At 48.9% G+C, this 21,732-nt stretch overlaps 1 protein-coding gene across 2 annotated transcripts in view; it reads right to left on the reverse strand.

Moving 5' to 3' along the window:
- Window positions 1-3,377: 3,377 nt before the first annotated feature.
- The window catches only part of SLC13A3 (solute carrier family 13 member 3), a 91,230-nt gene continuing 72,875 nt past the window's right edge, over window positions 3,378-21,732 (reverse strand). The window contains exons 9-13 of one of the 2 annotated variants that reach the window (XM_006187649.3): window positions 21,047-21,144; window positions 15,912-16,024; window positions 9,469-9,630; window positions 6,873-7,010; window positions 3,378-5,649 (exon numbers count right to left, since the gene is read on the reverse strand). In XM_006187649.3, the coding sequence (XP_006187711.1) occupies window positions 5,473-5,649; window positions 6,873-7,010; window positions 9,469-9,630; window positions 15,912-16,024; window positions 21,047-21,144 (688 nt within the window). In that variant the 3' untranslated portion in view covers window positions 3,378-5,472. The remainder of the gene's footprint in view (window positions 5,650-6,872; window positions 7,011-9,468; window positions 9,631-15,911; window positions 16,025-21,046; window positions 21,145-21,732) is intronic. The other variant, XM_032461295.1, reaches the window with a different exon arrangement.

Raw genomic sequence — 21,732 nt, forward strand, 5'->3', positions numbered from 1 at the left:
TTAGTAACCTCTGCAGGGGGCCTCAGTGGGACCCATGCAGGGAGCTGCTGGCCGCTCCTCTGACCTGCGGGGGCCCTGAGCTGCAGGCAGCAGACCTGCACTCAAATGCCAGCTCTGCCACTTACTGTACCGTGTGACCTTCGGAACAACACTGTCCCTCTCCTCTGCTTTAATGAGGAGACTACCATTTCCTACTTCTTAGGGTCCAGTAAACAATATACAAATGCTCCAGCCCTGCTCCCTCCGACCTGGGCTGACAGCTTGGCCTGAGTGAGCCCCAGGTTTCTCAGACCTAATTGCACGGGCCTCTGTGATGCCCACTGGACCGTATCCCTGGCCTGGGTCCCATCACACGAGAAACTTCAGGGCGCTGTGCTGGTCAGAGGGGAGAGTCCTGAAAGACACCAGCATTTGCCTAGTTTCTGCACCGGCACCAGGGCACTGATGGGACCATGCTGATCATTTCTCGAAGGCCTCTAGTGGATACGTAAGATTTGGGAGGATGGGAGCATAGGGAGGGAAGGGGCAGAAGATATTTTTGGTTTTTCTCAGCACATGTGGGTAGTCCTTTCTGCTCATTTCTGCCTGAGTCTAAGGCCCACAACATCCGGAAGGGGTTTTGAATCATCAAAGATAGAATAAGCTTTGTTGACGGGAATTTCTGGGTGGAGGATTCAGAGCCATAAGACAGAACAGGAAGAGGAAGTGGTAAATTTTCAGATCTAGAATCATGATCAGAGGCCCAAAGAATATTAGAGTCACAGACACAGCTCACAAGTGTAGAATGTTGCCATCCTCCAGCTGGTTTGAGGATGTGGAGGAGAGTGGGGGCTAGAATCTTATCAAACAGGCAGTGCTCTCTAATATATAGGAACAGAATGGGGGCCACAAATGTAAATTAAAAATTTCTAGTAGCCACATGAAAAAGTGAAATTAATAAAATATTTCAGTCAACCTAAGATATTCAAAATATTATCCTTTCAACATGTAATCAGTGTAAACAATGATTAAGAAGGACCTGGATGGGCTACATCAAAAGACTCCCTTGCATTCTGGCTTCTGTTGGTGTGATGGTTAATTTTATGTGTCAACTTGGTAGTACTATGGTGTCCGGCTATTTTGTCAAACATTATTCTGGATCTTTCTGTGAGGGTGTTTTCAAATGAGACTTACATTTAAATGGATGGAGTTTGAATAAGGCAGATCGCCCTCCATAATGTGGTGGTGGGCCTCATTTAATCAGGTGAAGGTCTGACTAGAACAAAAGGCTGACTTCTCCTGAGCAAGAGTGAATTCTGCCAGCAGGCTGCCTTTGGACTTGAACTGAAACTCTTTCCATATATGCACATCCTGTTGGTTCTGTTTCTCTGGAGAACCCTGACCAATACAGTTGGGTTTGACCACTGGGGAGCCCTAGCAGGAGAGCTGAGGGAGGGAAGACCCAGGGCAGTTGCATCCCTACGGAGTCATCAAGGACTGGATGCATCCTTGGACTAAAGTTGCCAGCTCCAGGTCGGCAGCTGTCCTCTGACCCTGGGGTGGGAGGTGTTTCTCCATGACTAGCCCTCTCACCCGACCCATCACCAGGGTCTACACTTCCCTTGTGCTTTCTGTATGTAACCATCTGCCCACACCTTGTCGCTAGACCCACTACTCAACTCACCTCACATGAGCTAGTGTATGTGCTTACTAACACCTTTTGAGATCCTGACTATGACTCTCATCTCTCAGATGGGGAAACCAAAGTCCAAACTGTAAAGGAGCTGCTTAAGATCATACAGATGTTATGGGTGGAGCCAGGAGTCCAACAGGCTTATTGAACTCGCTCAGTGACTTTTGTTCACCTTTTTTTTCCCATTTACCATCACCACTTCCACTCCTCTGCCCGTGTGACTCTATGCACTTCTATTTGACGTACGTGCTGGAGTAGATACATGTCCACCCTATCACTTAATGTTTCATCGCTTCTACGTGCTGCCGTGTTGCCAAGTGTGCCTCCTCCATATTTTATGTAAATGCATCCCCTTCCTTGGTGATGGTCACCTAGGTGGCCTCCAGCTCCTTGGTATCTCAAACAACAGTAGCACAAATATCCTCCTCCACTGTATCCCCACGGACCCATGGGATAATTTTCCTTGGATTTCAGCCCAAGAATAAGATAACTGGACCATAGGGAATGCAGATAATGAATCCCCCCAATTACCACCAAACTGCTTGCCAGGATGATGGTAATAGTTTGTTATCTCTTCAGCAGAAAACGAGGGTTCCTGTTTCCTCCCATTTCACCATCACTTATTGTCTGCTTTTCTACTTTTTGGCCAGTCTGATTGGCATATTATTGAATCTTGGTTTCACTTGCATTTGTTTGATTACAACTGGATTCAGCATCTCCTTGTAAACCTCCTGGCCACTTTAGAACAGCATATTCGTAAGTTTCACTCAATTTTCTCTTGAGTGGTATGGTGGAAGACTTCCAAAGCTGGTGGCCAGTTGTCTACTCCCCTGTATGTGGATGCCAGTCCCCCCATCAAGGAGTAGAGTTATTTCCCTACCCTTGAACCAGGCTAACCCTGTGATCTGCTTTGACCAATCGAATGTGGCAGAATTGCTGTTCTTGGACTCCCAAGCTCAGGCCTTAAGGGCCATGGTAGCTTCTACTTTTGCCTTCTGAGAAGCCCACTGTCACATACAGAAGTCAAGGCTCGACTCCTGGACAAGCCACATGACCCTGGATGGTCCACAACCATCACGGACATCCCAGTTTCAGCTAAACCCCCAGCTGGGTGGCCCCAGACACACCATGCAGAACAGAGACAAAACCATGCCTGCAGAACTCTGACCCAAGGCAGACATGGGAGCCAATAAATTATTGTGTTTTAAGGCCCTGAGTTTTGGGGTGATTTGTCATGCAATCAAAGTAACTAAAACAGGTGTTCTGTTTTGTTTGTTTTTGTCTCTTTTGACTTCCAAGTGTTCTTGTATGTTTCAGATGAGTTCTTGGTAAATTTCCAATGACTGTGTACCACCCCTGTCATCCCCCTTCCTCCCACACCACCAAGAGCACATGGCTGACACCTTCTGGTCTCACTCTAGCACCACCTCCTCAGAGAAGTCCGCCCTGACCACCCGGGCTAAAGTAGCCTTGTCACATTGACCAGTCTCATTTTATTCTTAGTCCACATTATGACCCAGAGTCATTTTATTTATTTGTTTACTGGCCTACTGCCTGTCTCCTTGGCTAAGTTTCAAGTGGGTAGGGACAGGGAACTAGCACATAACAGGTTCTGAATTGTTGAATGAATAAATGGAAGAACGAGTGAATAAAGAAATGAGCCAAAAACGCCCCAGATGGAAGAGTGAGACTGCTTCCTCAGAAATTCTGATATAGATTCATTTATCAAATGTTTACTGAGCACCTACTGTGTGCCAGAAACTGTTCTAGGTACTGAAGTCACAGCACTGAACAAAATAAAGTTTGTATTCTCATAAGTTCATATTCTAGAGAAAGAGAAAGTTAAGAAACAAGAAAACAATACAGTGTCCTGACTAAATACTAAGAAGAAAAATATAACAAGAAAAGGGGATAAAGAGTAATGAGGGTGACATTTTAGACTCGATGGTCTGGGAAGCTTCTCAGGGGAGGTGACATCTGAGCAGATACCTGGATCAAATGAGGAAACAAGCATATATTTGGCAGCAAAGTGTTCTAGGCCAAGGGAACAGGCATGTGCAAAGGCCCTGAGGCAGATGAGTTTGAGTATGTTGCAGGAGTGGAGTAGAGAGGGGAGAGCAGTCAGGAAGTGAGGTCAGGGAAGTAAATTCTGTGAAACCCCAAGTTCCAGAATTTGAGGCTTTGAAGCTCTTTTGTGTCCACAAAGGCAAACAATCTCCAGGCCCAGTGTTCAATTAACATTATTTTATAGCATTTTTAATCAAAAGTATTTGAAATCATGATTCACCTGGTTACAAGCCCTTTGGGTTTCTCTGTGAATGAACTTCTCCCCTCCCCTGTCCTACAGGAGTGCACCCCTAGCCCCAGCAGGCTGTAACTGTGACTAAATCTTGTAGTGCCCCCACAAGAAGGACGGGGAGCTCATTTTCCAACCGCAGGGCCCCCTCCTCCCTCTCCCTGCCCCAAGGGAAACATCCACGACTCACTGTGCCATTCTAAAAACACGCCCAGCCCCTGGGTGCTTCCTCCCCAGCCCCAGCTGCTCGGGGAATCTCATCCCTCAGAGGCGTAGGAAGCAGGCGGTGAGTTTTCTGGGCCCCTCAGCCAGCGCCTTTTCTGATGCTGGGCTAATGCCTGGCCACTGATTCCAGACACTTCCCAAGCACCTGTTGGGTCCAAGCTGCGCTATTCACTGGGGGTGCCGAGTGAATTCCTGCCTGAAACAAGGAGGGATCAAATCCTCTAGGACAGGCTCCGCCAGCCACCAGCTCAGGGGCAGTCTTAAGCTGTCCTTGTCTGTAGAAGAGAATTATATTTCCCTGCCTGAGGCATTTGACCCTGGCCTTTTACAAGGCCCTGATTTACCTTGGCTTTTCTCTCACCCCTGAAAAATGTGGCCTTGACTAATCAAACATGCTTACTGCTCGGGGGGGCAGGGGTGGGCAGGCAAAGCCCGGCTCCTAGAACAAGACGCCGGCAGCCACAAAGCCCCTGCGGGACCCACGCAGGAGGGGCCTGGCTGGGTGGGGCCGTGGGCCGGCCACCCACGAGAGGGCAGGGCCCAGACTTGGCCTGACTCCAGAACTGTGGCCACACTGAATCAGATTAAACAGGAAAATCCTAAAAAGCTTGGGTAGAAAGGTCTAGAACTTTCCTTGTGTGCTCGGGAGCCCAGAGAAGCAGCAAAGAGGCTCTGCACTGTCTCCATGTCCTCGGAAAGTCATCCGTCCCTCCCCTTATCTCCAGGAATTGAAAGCAACCCTGGCTGCTGGGTACCGGTAGGGGTGATACTCAAACAACTGGCACAGAATGGGCCTCCGCCCAGCAGGACACACACCGGCTCCAAACAGCGGGGACGACTGGGCGGGAACATGGCAGCCCCCAAAGCCTCTTGACTCAAGGTGGCCCCTCCAGGCAAGATGGTCTCTCCAGAGTGTAACCTAGTCAGCGAGGGATAGTAGCTGTGCCCCTCATCCCAGGTGTTGAAGCCATTCTAGATTCACTTATTGTCGCTGCGGTTGGGCTTTCTGGCTTCCTAACCACAGAACGGCTCAGAGTTAAAGGGGTTTGTTTTTCAAGTGGCAGATCTAGGAGGTATCTGGGCCCTGAACTGCATGATAGAGAAGGAAAAGATACCCTAGATAATGAACCTGTAGACCCAAGTGGACCGCTGGAGGTCACCCTTGCTTGCTGCATACTGGATCTCAGAGAAGAATTGCTTGATCATCCTGTAGGGTCCTAGCAGCAGGTGATGGCGAAAACTGGGAGGGCCCAGCCCAAAGAGAGTCCCCAAGGGGGACTCAGAGGGTCCGAAATGTGTCATTGGCCAAGGTGGATGGCAGGGCGGTGACATTGGCTAAGTGGATGTTGGCCCACTCAGGGAAGGTGTCCAGCTGGAAGATGGTCTGTGCCCAGGTGTTCATGGCCAGGCTGAGCAGCAGGACACCCATCAGGTTCATCAGGAATCCTGTCCGCACCTGCAGAGTGAGGGAGGGCCCAGAGTGAGGGAGAGAGATGGGGAAACCCAGGCTCAGAGTCAGAAAGTCATTTGCCCAAGATCGCACAGCTGGCAAGTGAGGGAGCCAGGACAGGTGCCCAGGTTGGTCGGTGCCCAAGACACTTCCATCTTCACACACCACTAGGCTGGGCCTCAAAGAGCTGAGTGGTTTCTAGGCACCAGGTACCGTGCCAGGCAGATGTCACAGAGCTGTCCTTCACCCTGAAAGCAGCCCTCTGAGGGCTGTTGTTGTTAGTACTGTTATTCCCATTTTACAGAAGAGGAACATGAGGCTCAGAGAAGTTGGCTTACTCAAGCTCAAACAACTTGAAAATAATCTGGTTCCATAGTTAAACACCCTCCCCTGCTTTTTGTTTATGGTCCGTCTCCCTCATAGAAGGCAACCTCCTTGGAGGCAGCCCTGTGTCTCCCCTACACTGCACAACCCCCTTTCCTAGAACATGGGATGCGCTCGGCAAATACCTGTGCTGTGAATGAGCAAACAAGGAACATCTGTCTCCCAAGGCCCCCGCTCTCTCTCTGCTCTGTGATCTTTCTGTCTCTCTTGTTCTCTCTCTCCATTCATCCCGTTGAGGTCTCTGTGCCCGGAGGGCCTGTGTTGGTCCACAGCTAGTTACGCAGATCTCCCTTCTCTTGGGATTTGCATCCCCGAGCCCCAACGTGTGAACACCCCGGGCCACCCGCAGAGGGGAACTGGCAGCTGGAGGCCAGCAGAGGGGGAGGCAGGTGCCGGTTCAGCGGGGGAACTTGGGGGAAGAGCCCTGCTGAAAGCTGGGGGCTCCCCTGGCCCCACTGCCACAACCCTTGGCTTCTGTCTCCCTCTCCAGCCTGCTGGGCACCGAGGTCCACCCCTGTGGGTCCTCTCCTGAAGATGCCAGGCTGGGCAGGGAGCCACTGGTCAAACAAGTCAGAAGAAAGGGCGGTGCCCAGAGCAAGGGAAGTCCCTCTTCTCTGAAGCAAACTCTGGGACATAACTGCTAAGGCACCGTTTCCTGAAATTGCCTAAGTGGAAGAATCACCCCAGAGTGTTTGCTAAAACGTGTATTTCTTGCCCCACTCAGGACTGATTCAGAAATAGGGGAAGTGGGGGCGGTGGGGAGCAGGAGTCCCGCGTAGATGCCTTGCCTACCCCTGGTGCCCACCCACCTCTCCAGGCCTCCGCTGGAAAATGCCCAGACTCACCATGTCTTTGACCAGCAAGTGCCCAGAGGCGAAGGCGATTGAGTTGGGGGGCGTCGAGACAGGGAGCATGAAGGCGTAGGAGCAGCCGACTGTGCCAGGGATCATCAAGTACAGGGGGTGCACCCTCAGGCGGATGGCCTGGGCCCAGGAGGGGCGAGGGACCGAGACAGAGAGACACAGAGAAACCGCTCAGGAGACGGAGACAGATGGAGAGGGATTGGAAGTGAGAGGGAGAAACAAAGGGAAGAGGGATTTGGAGACACACAGAGAGAAATGCATCCAGAAATACAGACACAGGCAGAAGTAGAGACAGGGGGACAAGAAGAGAACCGGACCAAGGGAGACACGGAGAGAATGTTCCTAGGTTAGTGACGTTCCGAGGCCACGTGCAGGTTCATCAGGGAGGACGGGCTGGGGAGATGATTCTAGAACACGCCTCCAACTGGAGAGTGCATCAGAATCACCTGCAGGGCTTGTTAAAACAGATCGCTGGCCGCGCCTCTCCCTGAGTTGCTGATTCAGCAGGTCTGGGGCAGCCCCAAGAATCTGCATTTGTAACAAGTCCCCAGCTGGTGCTTATGCTGCTGGTCCAGGGACCCCATCTTGAGAACCAGGCTGTAAAACATTAAGTCTCCCGCCTGGTCCTTCTCTCAGTCAAACAGTCCGAACAGCTGGCCTCTGAGGACCTTTTGTCGGAGCCTCACTGGGTTTCAGAGACAAAGAGAACTCAAGATAGCACCTGTAGGCTTTTCCAAATTTCTAAGATTGTGTGGGTCAGAGGTGTCTGTGGGTTGGCCTCAGGCAGCAGGCCTCTGGTTCGTCACCTCTCCCAAATGACACTTATTCCCCTTACAATTCATGTTGATCACTTCACCAGTATTTTATGTAAGATAACCCTTTTTTGGCCCCTCTAGGGAATTTTTGTAACCCAAAGCATATACATCTTCTCAAAAAGCACTAAGATCACCTCCTGGCTTATAAAATGTTTTGATTTTGATGATAAGCACCGTTCAAGAGAATGCATCGTTTGCTAGTATCTTCTCCAGCAAAAGCTGCCCCTGCAGACCTGGTTGGGTCTGCTCTCCCCCCGCCCCCAGACCACCCCATAGACCCCCGATCTCTCTCAATTGCCAGGTCCATCAGATCCTGGGGAAGGGTGTGATTAAATCCAGTCACACTTAGCAAGGCTATGGGGACCCCACCCCACACTGTTGGTGGGCGTGTAAATGGAGCGCCCACACCTGGGACGGCCATTTGCCCATATCTAACAAAACTGTAAATGCACATGTCTTTCATCCAGGGATCTCAGTTCTAGAAGTGAATCTAACAACAAAGCTGCACAGACAAAAAGGGGCACGGCAGCATCGTTGGGAGAATAGAGGCTGGAAACAACCCCTGTGTCCAGCAGTAAAAGATTGTGACAACCACTGAATCATAATGGAATATTCTCCAGTCATGGAGAAAGAATAAAGTGTATCTGTGTGTGCTAACACACTGTGATCTCCATTATAAGCTGCTGCATAAATAAACAAGCAAGAAACAAAAACAGAGTGGCTCTGGTAAGTGTGCCTGGTACCTCACTGTTTGCATAGAAAGCATATATTTGCAACACTGATCTAATTCTTATCGATTTTGGATTATAATGAAACAACCACAGGGTATGGTCTTCTTTAGTCTATTTAAATATAAAACCACATTGATAGTTTCTGTTAATCAGTTTTGGAATTTCTAGCAGAAATTCTCATGGATCTTGACATCCTGTTCCTTTTGCATGATCCTGGATCTGTTCTGTTATTTGCATCTTTGGTTCTATGTGAGTTTGAGTTATGACCTTCCTTTCCTTTGCTCTCCTTCTTTGGTGTTGGGGTCAGGGTTTTGTTAACCTTATACCTGGATTGAATGGCTTTCTCTATCTCTCTGTGTTCAGGAACATTCTGGGTAAGTGGAGACTATCTGTCCCTTGAAGGTTTGCCAGCTCTCACCTTAGCCAACCCTCTGGGGCTGGTGAATTTTACAGCAGTGATTCTTAACTGGGGATCTGTTTGTCTTCCCAGAGGACATATGGCAATGTCTGCAGACATTCTGAATTGTTACAATTTAGGGGGTGCTTTTGGCATCTAGGAGGTAGGGACCAGGGATGCTGCTAAACATCCTACTATGCACAGGACAGCCCCACATGGCAGAATTCTCTGGCCCAAAATGTCGATACTGCTGAGAAATCTGCTTTAGAGTGAGGATAGAGCTTTGCCAGCCATTGGAACTTCTCCTATGGTTATCTGTCTACTCGGATTTTCTGCTTTTTCCTAATCCGAATTTGGCAATTTATATTTTCCTAGAAGACTCTCCATGTCACCATGGGTTACTATTCCTAAAGGAAGGAATTTGGTGCACTTTGAAAATATTTACTCTGTTTAAACATTTCTTAAAGAAAAAAACATTTTTTAAAAATCATGGTTCTGACACTTCCATGCATTTTGGATGAGAGCAATGACAACTGTGGCCCCGATGGCGATCCCAGTAGCAGGGAAGAGAGCTCTGAAACCGTGTGTGGGAGGGGTGTTTCCCTCCTGCCCCAAGACCCTCTGAGGACCCTCACCAGCTCCGCCAGAACGGGCAGAAAGATGATGATAGTGGCCGTGTTGCTGGCAAACTCGGTGAAGAAGGCGATGACCACGGTGATGAGCATCACGGCCAGCACCGGCGGCACCTTCTCCAGGGGGTGCAGCTGCCCGCCGATCCACGCGGACAGCCCCGACTCCTGCGGAAGGCGGAAGCAAGGAGCATCTCTTCATAGCTGCCACCCCCGAGGGCTGGGCTCAGGGTGGAGGGTTAGGGTTGGTCACGATGACAACTACGCCCTTTCACATACAGGCTGACTGAGGTTCATAGAGGGGAAGTGACCTGCCCACGGTCAGGCATTCGAGCTTGGACTTCAATCCTGAGCTGCTCTCTACTCCATACTCTACAGGCCCAGCGCCCAAACCCCTGGATCTTCAAATAATCCATTTGGTTCTGGTGCCCCTAACTTGAGTGGGAGAGGGGAATTGGACCCTCCATGCTAAATCTTCTCACTCTGCCAATGATGGTTGTCAATTATAAAAATATTAACATATTCATACAAAATATCCATTATTGATTTTGTAATATTGTATATAAATATATATCAAATATATAATATATATATAAGATACTATATGTCATGTATAACATAAACCATGTATCAGATATATATAAAATATAACACAATGAATAGGATTATCAATAATAAAGATATTTATGATGAGTATTACCATGGTGATAACATAAATACTAACATTATTAACACTGAATTATTATTCATGATCATAGGAATCACCATTATTGAGGCTTTACCGAGTGTCGGGCACCTGCCTGCATTACCTCCCTGACTCTTCCCAACCATCCAGTAAGGTAAACATTCCTGCCTGTGTTACAGAGAAGGAACTCAACTTGGCAAAGTTTTGTGACTTGCCCAAGGTCCCCCAAAAGTAGTGACTAAGATGTATTATGCATTCAGGGCCAAGTACGTCAGCAAACTAACATTCTCCTGCAAAGTTCCCTATCACTGGGCACCCTCCACTGTATACACCAGCCTGTCACTGTACCTCTTAATGAGAAGCAGTGCCCAGAGCTAACCACAGCCCCCCAGGACAGAGAAAAGACAAGGCAGATTGTCCCCTCCTTGGCTCCAGGCTCCCCCGGCCATCAATACTGGAAAATTGTTTCCGAGCCTCTCTCTGCTGACTTTTCCAGGAATTACCTCTGCCCTCCTGCCCTCCTGCCCTGGAGTCCAACACACCTTCATGATGACCCCAAAGCGGAAAAGCTAAAGTAAAATCGTGCTCGATGCTACCCTCTGGTGGTGCCATGCAGCAATAGTGCATTAAAGCTACAAGGGCTCCTCCTTAAGTCATTTTCTTTTCTTTTCTTTCTTTCTTTTTTTAAATTGAAGTATAGTCAGTTTACAATGTTGTGCCAATTTCTGGTGTACAGCATAATTTTCAGTCATACATATACATACATATACTCCTTTTCATATTCTTTTTCATTATAGGTTACTACAAGATATTGAATGAAGTTCCCTGTGCTAGACAATAGAAAATTGTTGTTTTCTTAGCTAAGATAACAGAGCCCTAAGCTTACGAGTTGATCAAGGGCAGAGCTGGGTTAGACCCACAATGTTTAGAATCAAGTGTATGTCTACCACAGTCCTTTTATTAATCCAGTATCCTTTGGTACCAATATACTTCAGTTTGTCAAAGAAAATGTATGTGTTTCTTTTATGTTTAATAGAAAATGTACTGCTTATCTAGAACTTTAAAGTTCCATAGTGGATTCTAGAACACAGAACTCTGTTTTTACATAAAGAAAATAATACACTTGTCCCTACAGTTTGACTTAAAAGTTACCTTTGAGCAATAATAAATGGTAACAGTTTTCCCAAGGAGAGAGCTTGTAAAATTTAGGTGCCTCTTTCACATCTGCACTGTGTGTCTGACAGCCTAGAAGGTGTGGCACACGGCAGAGTCGAGGTCCCAGCCCCTCCTCTGACCCAGGGAACCCCGCAGGGAAAAATGGGGCCATTAATTTTTTCCAGAGGCCACAGCTCTGGCAAAGAGACCGCTGGCAGTGTGTGCAATTAAATGGAGAGGGGCTGGAGAGGAGGAATATTAATGACTTGCATGAATGAGGACCAAGAGCTTCCCCGTGGCCTGGCCTCTGGGTGCCAGGCTTCCAGCCACCATCCCAGCGGCTGCTCAGGGCCTTGGCAGGAGGCAGGTGGAAGGGAGGTCCTGCAGCTTCATGAAAGAGGAGACCCCCCCCGCCCCCAGCTGCCTGGGGCTCTCAAGTGGACACTAATGGGTGTCACCTGCCCTTTCCCATTCTCCTAGGAATCAGAAACTCTGTTTCCTTGGAAACACACAGCCACATGGTGTTCACAGGGACTTCAGGACCAGTAATAGGCAAAGTCAGAGGCTGCGCGCCCAGAGGATGAGGAGAAAGGGCTCTGTAGTCAGACTAAGTTTGTCCCTCACTTAACCCAGTCTAGCTGTGTCATCCTGGGTGAGTAACTTAACCTCTCTGCGCCTCATTTCCTGATCTGTAAACTGGGGTGTAATAGTGCCTGTCCCAGAGGGTTACTGTGGGGAGGAAAGGAGCTAATCTGTGAAGCACTCAGAAAAGTGCTTGGGCATCGGGCAAGCGCCCAGCACATGCCACCTGCCATTAGTAGCATCAAGTCACGAGATGCCAGGGGTGGCGAACACTCAGAAATCGCCCAGTGCTGTGGTTGTCAAACTTTACAGCCCGCAAAGATGCCAAGAGGTACCTGAGGACACAGTGTAGGTTGGGAGGGGGAGGCGGAGCTGGCAGGACAATGCCCCCTCTTGCTCCTCCTTTCCCACTTCAACCAGGGCCTCTCTTCTTGATCTCTTTGATATATAGTTGGGTCACATCTTAAAGGAGGGTGTTATGGTTTTAAGTGAGATGTTTAAAGTTGGAAATCTCAATAGAAAACTCTTGAAAATCTCTTAAAAAGCCTCATGAAACACAAGCAGCTCAGCTGTGTGTATACAACTCTGTATAAGAATTCTTAGGTAGCGAGAGCCAGTGAACTTGATTAAAGGAAGGAAGAGAAGACTTTATGCACACATGTGAACATTCAAACTACTGTACTGCTTACAAGCTGTGTGGCACTGGGCAAATGAATGAACATCTCTGTTCCCTGATTTCTTCAAGGGGCTGTGGTGAGGCTTAAATGAGTACAGGTAAAAGCAGTTCCTACATGGCTTATTGTTACTTATTTAATTTAACCAACACTTAATATTGCTCTTACTCTGTGCAGGGCACTCTTCTAAGTACTTTGCTAATGTTAAGTTATTTAATCTTTAAAACAACTCTATGAGGTAAGCAGCATAATTATTTACATTTTATGGCTGAAGAAATAGCCACATAGGTTGTGATTTGCCCAATTAAGTGAAATGAGTTTGGAATTTTGAGCTCAGAATCTGGCTCTTCATTAGGCTACCTCTAAAATAAATAAAATAAAATAAAATAAAATAAAATAAAATAAAATAAAATAAAATAAAATAAAATAAAATAAAATAAAATAAAATAAAATAATTAATAAATAAAATAAAATAAATAAAATAAAATCTCTCCAGAAGGAAAGTAAATGAAGGATTCAGGAGAACACACACACACTTCTACTTGCCTATTAAGGTCTGCTCCACTCTGATTTAATATCAAGCTTGTATCACCTAAATACATTTGTCGATAAGTTTATTGTGGTGAAGATTAAATGAGATATACAGGAAGGTGCCAAATAAGACCAATAAGACCAATGATTAAAAATCCATGAGACAGTAAAATTATAATACCAGTAGAAGCAGTGAGGTTGACAGTGGCGGCCGGTTTTAGCCCCAGGTACGCATCAGCCCTCTGTTGGGTGCTTTCCTTACACCATGTCATCCGTCCTCAAAACAGCCCATTTTGTAGGTCTTGTCCAACAAATATTTAGTGAGGGAGCATTTAGGTACCAGGACTTTTCTAGATGCTTAGAACAGTGATGGATAAGACAGATATGGTCCCTGACATCATGGAGCCTACATCCTAGTAAGAGTGACAGCAGTAAACAAATGACCAGGACAGCCTGGGGGTAGACATGGCATGAAGGAAATGAGCAGGGTGATAAGAGCGAGAGTGACTGTGTAGGGGGTACTCTTTAGATATGGTGGCCAGGGAGGGCCTCTCTGAGGACATGACCTTGGAGCTGAGACCTGAGGGTGAGGAGTCAGAGATCTCAGGAAAGAGCATTCCACAGAGAGAAAGCAGATGCAAAGGTCCTGGGGTGCAAATGGATCTAGTGTAGTTGAGGAACATTAAGGGGTAGTGGGACTGAAGAGGAACCCATGAGGGGCCAGAGGTAGGAGCCGGCATCAGGGAGGTAGGCAGGGGCTATTTTGGGCCTTGCATGTAGGCCAAGACAAGCCTTCAGACTAGTGTCTAAAAATATGGGGAGTCATGGGCAGCAGCAGCGGGAGAAAACTTTAGTGTGGACATCAAGCGGGTTTAAGCAAGTTACTCGAGCTCAGAGCAAGCACTGGGATCTCCTTCCAGCCCTTCAGAACCATCAGGTGGGAGTCCACACACCCAGGCTTACCCTGGGCCCAGTCCAAGGACCTCTAAGCCCCAGCAGGCCTGGCTGTGGCCTGGCGAGGGCACTGGGCAGGGGCTATGAGGCCGGACATGCCATTAGCACTCTGGTCCCTCCTGGGGCAGGCTGCCTGGGGAGGAGATGGTACGAGCAGGGGCGGGGGAGGGGGCAGCTATCATACAAAGTCCTTGCTGAACAGAAAGCCAGGCCAGCTGCCCAAGGCTGGGCCAGGAGCCAGACTGGCCTCCGGCATGCTCAGCGGTCCTGCAGCCCAGCCCCCACCGAGGGATGAGCTTTGCCCACCACTCTCTGAGCTCACAGAAGCCTCCAGGGTACAGCTTCGGCTCAGGGTCAGGTGAGGTTCATAGCATCTTGATAAATGGCATTATTTTCATCTGAGTTGCTCAGGGCCAGAACCTGTGTCATCCTTGATCCTAATCTCCCCTTTTCCCTGACATCTAATCATAATAACCAGCTGTGTCCAGTTATGTTCTAAGTTCTCCGTGTGTATCAACTCACTTAACAATTGTAACAACTCTGTGAGATGGGCGCCATTATTATTCCCATTTTACAGATTAGGAAACAGAGGCACACAGCTCAGAGGTGAAATATCGACTCCAACCCAGATGGTCTGCTTCCACTGGTTCTACCACCCATGCCATTTCTACATTGTATTGCATGGCCTCCTCAAGACCTGGATAACATGTCACTTCCTCCAGGAAGCCTTCCCTGATACATCCCCAGTAGGAGGCAGTAGTGAGAAAAGCCAGACAGACACGAGTTCAATCCCAGCTCTGCTACCTGTGAGCTGTGTTCCCTAGCATCAGTCACTTAACCTCTCTGGTCCTTGGGATTCCCAAAATGGAGACAAAAACAGTATTTTTGCTCATCCATCCTTTTGTTCCTTTTACCTTTGTACATGTTATTTATTGGGAAAAAATGAATAAACTAAAAACACATTTCACAAAAAAAGAGTAGCTGTGTAGAGAAGCTGAAGTCCCCCTTCCATGCGGCCTTGGTGTGGGGTCCATAGTGTGATGGTTCAGCCCTCTGGACTCTGAAGGCCTTTTGCCCCAGCAAAAATACAAGTATTACCTAGCCCCGGGGGTCAGCGTGAAGAGTCAGTGAGACAAACCGTTATGATGTATGTTGGACCTGAGGCTGCACTTCCTCTGGGCAGGGCAGGCTGACTGCCCGCGTTCACAACCCTGAGAGCGAGGGTTTCCCGAAATTCTGCTTTCTCAGTGCCTCACTTGCCTGACTCTAGTCCCGCCTCTGCCTCTGAGCTCACAGAGCCTTCAATTAATAGTAACATCACATAATTAATGTTAATAATATCTAACACGTACAGCGGTCAAGAGCATAGACTCTAGAGCCAAACCACCTGGATTCGAATCCTGAGTACATAGCTGTGTGACCTTAGGCAAGTTACTTTACCTCCCTGAGCCTCAGTTTCCTAATCTATAGAATGGGGATAACAGTGGCATCTACCTCAGAGGCTTGCTGGGAAGTTTAAATGAGTTAATCCGTGTAAAGCACCTTGAACACTGCCTGGCACAGGGCGAGCCCAGTGTGGTGTCACTCCTCTGTGTTCACGGAGCCCTCTAGTCACGACTGTAGCAGTAGTGGTGTGCTTGCTGCTAGCAACTCCAGGGTCCACATCAGACCTTATTCCTCTCTTTCTCGGTGGCATCAGGCACTGTACGGAGCTGTGAGGGAGGAACTCTCATTCCCCCAATCTGGCCAATGGGGAATCTGGTGGCGCCTGCGGGGCCTGGGTAATCCGCTCGCTCTGACCCTGAGCCTGTGACCAGGCCTGGACTTGCATACGGCTCCTGGGGCCACAGCCCACCCGCCGCTCTTACCTCACAGCCTTTGGCCATGGCGAAGCCTCCTCCCAGGAGAAGGATGATGTTCCAGGGCACCGTGTCCTGAGCCTTCTTCCACGTCAGCAAGGGCACTGTCTCTGTGTTGGGAGCTGGGCAGAGAGAAGACACTTAGACTGGGAGGGGACACCCATCCCCGCCGGGCAGGGAGGGGGCCTGACATACATTCAGGACACCCAGCCAGACAAGGGGACACCGGCCCCTGCAGCCCCACATTGGTGGGGGCACTCAGGGTCTCCAAAAAGCCACAGTTGGGCTCCAGCGTCAGTTTTGGAGATTGAGGGGAGAAGCCCACACGCATCGTGATGGTGCATCTGCTCTATTCAGAATGAAAGTCGTTTTCATGGCTCCCGAGGCTTGAGAAGCTTCTGGAGCTGGTTACTCCATACGCGGAACAGCCTTTAAATCTCGTAACAGCCCTTCTGGGCAAGTGCTACTTTCATACTCACGTACCAGAGAAAAGGCCCTCTTTGTAACTGAACGTGTACAGAGAGGAAAAAGAGAAGAAGGAAATTCAGCAGAATGGAAACCAAGGGAATGTTTGGTTCACAGAATTACGGGATGATTTGTATTTCCTCAAAAGCAGTGGTGTCTGCAGCGGTCAGAATGGGGGTCAGCGAACGTTTTCTCTAGGGGGTTGGAGAGTGAACAGTTTAGGCTTTGCGGCCCTCTTGTGCAGTGAGGTTGCCATGGTAGCGTGAAAGCGACCACAGAGAAAACAGACACACGTGGGTGTGGCAGTGTTTCCAAGAAATTCTATTTACAAACTGGGTGGCAGCCTGATTTAGCCCACGGGCTGCAGTGTGTCATCCCTATGTGGAGAGCACGGTCCTAGTGACGGACCCTCCTGGACCTTGGCTCCCTGTGTTCCCTTGCAACATGACCTTGCCTCTCTGACCCCCGTCTCCTCCGCTGACACATGACACAATAATAGTACCATGGGTGCTTGGTGAGGCTGTAGGTGAAGAGCAGCATTTTTGTTTAGTGGCCATACTCCTGTGTCCCTGCCTGGCACCTTGCAGTCACTCTATAAATACTTGTCAAATAATCTATACAACACACATAGACCAAAGCCTGGTGCAGGGTAAGCAGTCCTGAACTGGAACTTTTCACTGCGTGCTGCCAGCAGCCTCCCTGCAGGAGGATGGGTCTGGCCCGATCACAGAGGCTCCCCCGCTGCCAGGACAGTTCCTAGTTAGGCACCCATTGATATTCTGTTTCCCCTTTTCAGTTTTTTTTTTCAAACTTTACATCATAGTTATATAAAACAAAAGTTTATAACTGGGAAATAAAGACAAAGAGACTTAATAAAGTCCCTCCACTGGACACTTGCAGCCCGTGGGGTGTGCCCACGCCATTCTGACATCACACACCATCAGAGGATGCTTGGGCCAAACACAATGTAGGATTAAGCCCAGAACCGGAAAAGGCAGCTGGAGATGTCAGGTGGTCCAGCCCTCTGCCTTCAGGTGATAAAATGGTACTTCATTAAAGCGGCAGCAAAGGTCTGAAAAAGTAAAGTGACTTGCCCCACAAGAAGGTAAGGGTTGGACAGGGAGAGGGAGAAGGCCCTGAAGATGAGTTTAGTGTAATGCAGATTAAGTGGGTCAAATGGCGAGACTGCTTACCATATAGTAATGTCAATTAACATTAGCTGTTACTGTCTTTATTATTTTCCCATCCAACCACGCCCTTGCCACTATTTCTTATAAGTGTAGCCTCTAACTGTCTGAATTTCTCACCTCCAGCTCCATTTTAAACCAGCTGCTGTCTAGAGCAGTGGCTGAAAGCACACGCTTTGATGTTGAACTAGAATCCAATCCTGGCTCTGCTATTCAGCTGTGTGACTTGGGCTAAGTGACTCTACCTCTCTGAGCCTCAATGCCAAAAGAAGCAACAGTACCTCCTCAGAGACCAACTGGGAAGATGACATGGGCTCATGTCAAAGGGTTCAGCACAGGGCATGGCCCAGAGCAAGTCCTCGGTCATTTATTTAACAAGTATATTTTGGGGACCTACCATGTGTCAAGTACTTTTCTAGACACTGGGGCCATGGAAGTGGCCAAAACAGAGAAAATCTCCCCCATTGGAAGACTTAAATTCCAATGAGTGAGGCAGGTGATAAATCAATAAATGTATAATGGATGGGAAATCTATTTTTAAGAAAAAAATACAGTCAAGGGACAGAGAGTGAGAAAGGAAGGGTGCTTTTCTAGATGGTGTAGTCAGGGAAGACTTCTTTGGGGAGGTGACATTCGGACAGAGTCTGAATAGAGTGATGGAGTGAGCCATGCAAATATCTGGAGGAAGAGCTTGTTGGGCAGAGAGAAAATGGAGGCTTTCATCACCCACATCATCAGCATCCTCATCCACATCACCATCCACATCAGCCACAAGCACAGTGCCCGGTACAGCATCAACACTTATTGAGCAACCATAGAGGGAGCTGCAGGTGCAACTCAGATCCACAGAAGAATGGAAGACAATGGGTGTAATAAGAAAATCAAGGTTGGCTTGGATGCCTGTGTTCTTCATCCTGTCTCCTTTTAACTAGCTGTGTGACCTTGATCAAGTCACTGTCTCTCCATGGAAACTGGCTGACCACTCCCAAATGCTGCCTGGAAGACGTGAGTGTTGAGTACTAACCAGAAAGTATCATTTCAGCCAAGTCTGCATGGGTCCACTGGTGGCCAAAGGACAGGCAGTGCTCATGGAATCCCCTCTCCCCGCCCACCAGGCAACACTGAAAATTCCAATTCACAGGACCCCCAGCTGAGGCAGGATGCTACACTCCGTGAGCCAGGTCCAGCACAGAGATGTATTTTAACACTACTGTGTGGGTCCACACGGTATTTGTTTTCCAATGTGAATTAGCTGCCAATGTTTAAAATCAGAGAGATTTCATAAAATTCCAGATTCTTTGCTTCTCTTAAAAAAATCAGTAAATCTGGCAAAACTAGTCCTGCTTTCCTGTATGGTGACAGTTGGGGGAAACTGAGTAACAGCTGCACCCTTTATCAGGGCATCAGCTTGGCTGTTTTCCACAGATCCCACCAGGCCCTGACACTGAAGGTCTTGCCAATTACAATCACCCTCTGCTGCTGTTTTCCTGGTAACACAGAAACTGTTCTTTGCTTCAGAAATGTGAAAGGAGAGATGGCCAGGACAGCCATGTTTCACCACACACACTCTCCTGCATCCAATCCACTGCACACAAAAATGTTACCTATAAGGATTTGAGTTTTCAACCCCTATGTGTCCTATAGAACTACTAAAGCCAGGGGTGAAAAGTGACTAAGGGCCCTGCTCATTTCCAAAGTGGGAAAGCCAGGCCCAGAGAGTATAGGAACTTACTCAAGGTCACCCAGCGAATGAGTAACAGAGTTGGGATTCCAGACATCTGTGTCCTGAAGTCCTCCCCACAGTCCCAGACAAGAGGAAGCTCTGGGCCTTACAAGATCGCCCACAGGTGACAGAACCATGGGTGGACACTTGGACAAGAGCAGCCAGTCCGCAGGCTGGCCAGGAATCTATGAGGCTACGAGGTGACAGCTCGTGTAAGAATTCTGAGTCTCAGAAGTATCAGTGGGTGAAGAGAAGTGACAACTGAAGGTGGACGAGTGGACAGAGAGACAGGGGAGGGGCGTGGGTGGGCCAGCGTTCTGTGAGGAAGCAGGGAGCATGAGCAAACAGACCCTGCTCACGAGGAGACGGAGGCTCTGAGGGAGAGATGGAGGAACAAACTCTGTAAGAGAGTAGTGGCTGTGAGGAAGCGATGAGGGACTCGATGCTCGAGGGACAGAAACAGGAGGCAGAAGTAGCAGGGGCGGCAGGGGTAGATTCGGGGAGGGAGTGGGCGTTACGCGGGCGGAGACGCTACCAGGGAACAGAAGTTATAATAAAGCAGGAACTGTAACCAAGCAGAAGCTACAAAGATGCAAAAGCTCAGAAGCAGCAGACACTCTGGAGAGACCAAGAATGGCACAGGGAGTGGATGGTGAGGAAGGCCAGTTGGAAGCAAGACAGAGGAGCGGAGAGGAAGGGAACAACTGAAGCCCTTTCGCTGGCACGGCCTCCAAGCCCACAGCCTCCGCCTGTTTGCACCCGTGCCAGCCTCCTCCAGGTCCAGCTCTGCCACAGGAATTGTCTGCGGGCCCCCGGGAAACCGTCTGCATACTGGTCCTTGCACCATGCTCCCCACACTCAGACCCCCACCCCTCCGGGAGCTGGAGCCCTCCTGCGTCTACTCGATTGTAGACTTGGTTTCTTTCCAACAAAAGAAGATAGTTGGATTATGACCCCCGTTTCCCGACTCCTGGTCCAGAGCTCATCCCACTGCCCCAGGTGGAGAAGGACCAGTCACAGCCTCCCTCACAGGTGGCAGATGTTGGCACTTTCCTCTGCAGACACTGGCTGGAAACCCAGTGGGGTCACGAATTGGCCACCTGAAGGCCAGCCGACAGACATTTTTGGTCGGGGGGCCTCAGTGACTCCTTAAAGCTGAATTTGAACGCCTTCAGCCTGGTTTACCTCAGTCCCCACAACTTCCTATTCATTTAAATCCACCTCTGGCCTCTTAGGCAACTGACTTGCAATGCCTGTTTTGGGCCCAGAGTTTTCCTATGAAGGGTTAGAAAGTAAATATTTTGGGCTTTGTCAGCCAAGAGGCAAAACCGAGGCCGTTTTGCAGGTACTTCTATGACCAAAGAAAATTAATGTCCACCAAAAAAATTTTTTTATTTGTGGATACTGAAATTTGAATTTCATGTCATGTTCACATGTCATGATATATTTTTCTTTTGATTCTTTTCAATCATGTTAAAAAATGTGAAAGCCATTATTCTTAGCTCACAGGCTGTACAAAAACAGCCAGCCAGCTGGATTTGGCCCACAGACTGGAATTGCTAACCCCTGCCCTAGACTGTCACCTCTGGCAGCGCTAAGCACCCAAACATGGTGAGTGCTCAGGCAGGGAAAGGGAAGAAGCAGGACCACGTGGTAAGAACAATAAGGCTGTCAGTTCCAGGAGGGCCCCGCCTGCAGGCCCCTGATTACCAAGCTCCAGGCCACAGTCCTCAATGAGCCCACCGAGACCCCAGCCTTGCCCACCTTACCTTTAAAGTCAAACCACCACTTGAGAGATGGTTTTTGGGATGGAAAGAAGAACAAGATGGTGACAATGGACACGCCGGTGACAGCATCAGAAATAAACCTACAATGACAAGGCCCCAAAGCATGTGACCCCAGGCATCTCAGCAGGCCAAAGTTTGGCAGATTTGCAAATGAGGATTTGTGGAAGGGAATTAGGCCCACTGTGAAGGGGACATTGTTGGAGGTCGCCGGATTCTGTCCTGCACTGCACTCAGCAGGGACGCAACCACCCATGGATGCAAAAGCTGTTTATCCACAGCTCCCTGGGGCATTTAGACCCTGCTTGAGCCAAACAAATCTTTATCCTCCCAATTCAAGCACCCTAGGAAGAGGGGCCATCAAAGAGGGAAGAATCTGAGAGCTACAGAGGACTGGGGTCCATGGAACCACCGTGCATCTGTATATCCGGGGCTCCTGGAACGGCTTGTATGTATCTGTTCAGCTTTGCATTCCTCCTGGGATGGGCAGCCTATTCACGCCGACAGAGCCCAGATGGAGGCCCCCTCGTAGCCCCGCGAAAACCTCACTACCACCTTTCAAGGATCCCCAACGTGTCCTGTGGGGACATTAAGCCCACAGAAGTCCCAGAAACAGCCCTGGAGGGCAGGCATCTTCCACTTCAGATGAGGAATCTGAGGCTCAAAGAGCA

Source organism: Camelus ferus, chromosome 19 (genome assembly GCF_009834535.1).
Source record: "Camelus ferus isolate YT-003-E chromosome 19, BCGSAC_Cfer_1.0, whole genome shotgun sequence".
Taxonomy (NCBI): Eukaryota; Metazoa; Chordata; class Mammalia; order Artiodactyla; family Camelidae; genus Camelus; species Camelus ferus.